This window comes from Charadrius vociferus, unplaced genomic scaffold (genome assembly GCF_000708025.1).
Source record: "Charadrius vociferus isolate BGI_N301 unplaced genomic scaffold, ASM70802v2 scaffold650, whole genome shotgun sequence".
In the NCBI taxonomy this organism is placed as follows: Eukaryota; Metazoa; Chordata; class Aves; order Charadriiformes; family Charadriidae; genus Charadrius; species Charadrius vociferus.
The window spans coordinates 856109-857476 of record NW_009646736.1 but is presented as its reverse complement, the minus strand read 5'-3'; the positions used below and the strand labels follow the sequence as shown (position 1 = coordinate 857476).

The window sequence follows — 1368 nt, the reverse complement described above, 5'->3', positions numbered from 1 at the left end:
CCTCCCTTGGGAGACAGTCCTCCACGAACTTCTCCAGCATGGGTCCTTTCCATGGGGTGTCATCCTTTCATGGGTTGCAGTCCTTCAGGAGCAGACTGCACCATTGTGAGTCCCTCACGGGGTCACAAGTTCTGCCAGCAAACCTGCTCCGGCATGGGCTCCTCTATCCATGGGTCCACAGGTCCTGCCAGGAGTCTGCTCTGGCACAGGCTCTCCACATGGTCACAGCCTTCTCCAGGTGCACAGGGGTGCAGTCCTTCAGGAGCAGACTGCACCAGTGTGAGTCCCTCACGGGGTCACAAGTTCTGCCAGCAAACCTGCTCCGGCATGGGCTCCTCTATCCATGGGTCCACAGGTCCTGCCAGGAGTCTGCTCTGGCACAGGCTCTCCACATGGTCACAGCCTTCTCCAGGTGCACACACCTGCTCCAGCGTGGGGTCCTCCATGGGCTGCAGGTGGATATCTGCTCCACAATGGACCTCCATGGGCTGCAGGGGGAGAGCCTGCCTCACCATGGTCCTCACAGCAGGCTGCAGGGGAATCTCTGCTCAAGTGCCTAAAGCACCTCCTCCCCATCCTTCTACAGTGACCTTGGCATCTGCAGAGTTGTTTCTCTCACATACTCTCACTCCTCTCTCCAGTTTCTGCTGCCCTGTAGGTTTTGTTTTTGTTTTTTTTTCCCCTTAAATATGTAATCACAGAGGCACTACCACTGTCACTGATGGGCTCAGCCTTGGCCAATGGCAGGCCTGTCTTGGAGCTGGTGGCATTGGCTCTATTGGACATGGGGGAAGCTTTGAGCAGCTTCTTACAGAAGCCACCCCTAGTAGCCCCCCCACTATCAAAACCTTGCCATGCAAACCCAATATACCTTTTCTATAACAGTATGAGAGAAAAGCTTGTGTAATTGCACGAGGCTCATTTCTACCCGTTTTCTCATCAGTAGTAAGGTTAAGGATGCACAAGTCTGATGAACAGTATTTTCTCACTGGAAATCTCACTTTTTATAGTGTAAAAGACTGCTCCTTATGCTGTTTCTTCTGTTCCCAATTTGAGTTTCGGATATTTCTCCGTCTGGTGTTTTGGAAATGCGTGGGACTCTCTTTACTTGTCCGACTACACATAACACAACAGCAGAGAAGAAAGGTTTCCATTGTTGACGTTTTTTCATTCAATGATTTAACAGTGATTTAGAGAGTGAATGCTTCTGCCCAAATGCTTAGGTTGCTATATCAACTATTTGAATTATTTTTTCCCCTAAACTATTTTTATTATTGTATTACAGTAGGGGAACTAAATGCATCGGTGCTGTTGCAAGTGAAAAATGATGCAGCATTTACAGTAATTTGGCTTACAGTTAGAGGAGAT

General features: G+C 49.1%; 1 protein-coding gene across 1 annotated transcript in view; it reads right to left on the bottom strand.

Moving 5' to 3' along the window:
- Window positions 1-446, bottom strand: part of TRIM42 (tripartite motif containing 42) — a 10257-nt gene extending 9811 nt beyond the window's left edge. Inside the window, 1 exon segment of the mRNA XM_009890165.1 lies at window positions 318-446. Within this exon segment, the coding sequence (XP_009888467.1) occupies window positions 318-446 (129 nt within the window).
- Window positions 447-1368: the final 922 nt, after the last annotated feature.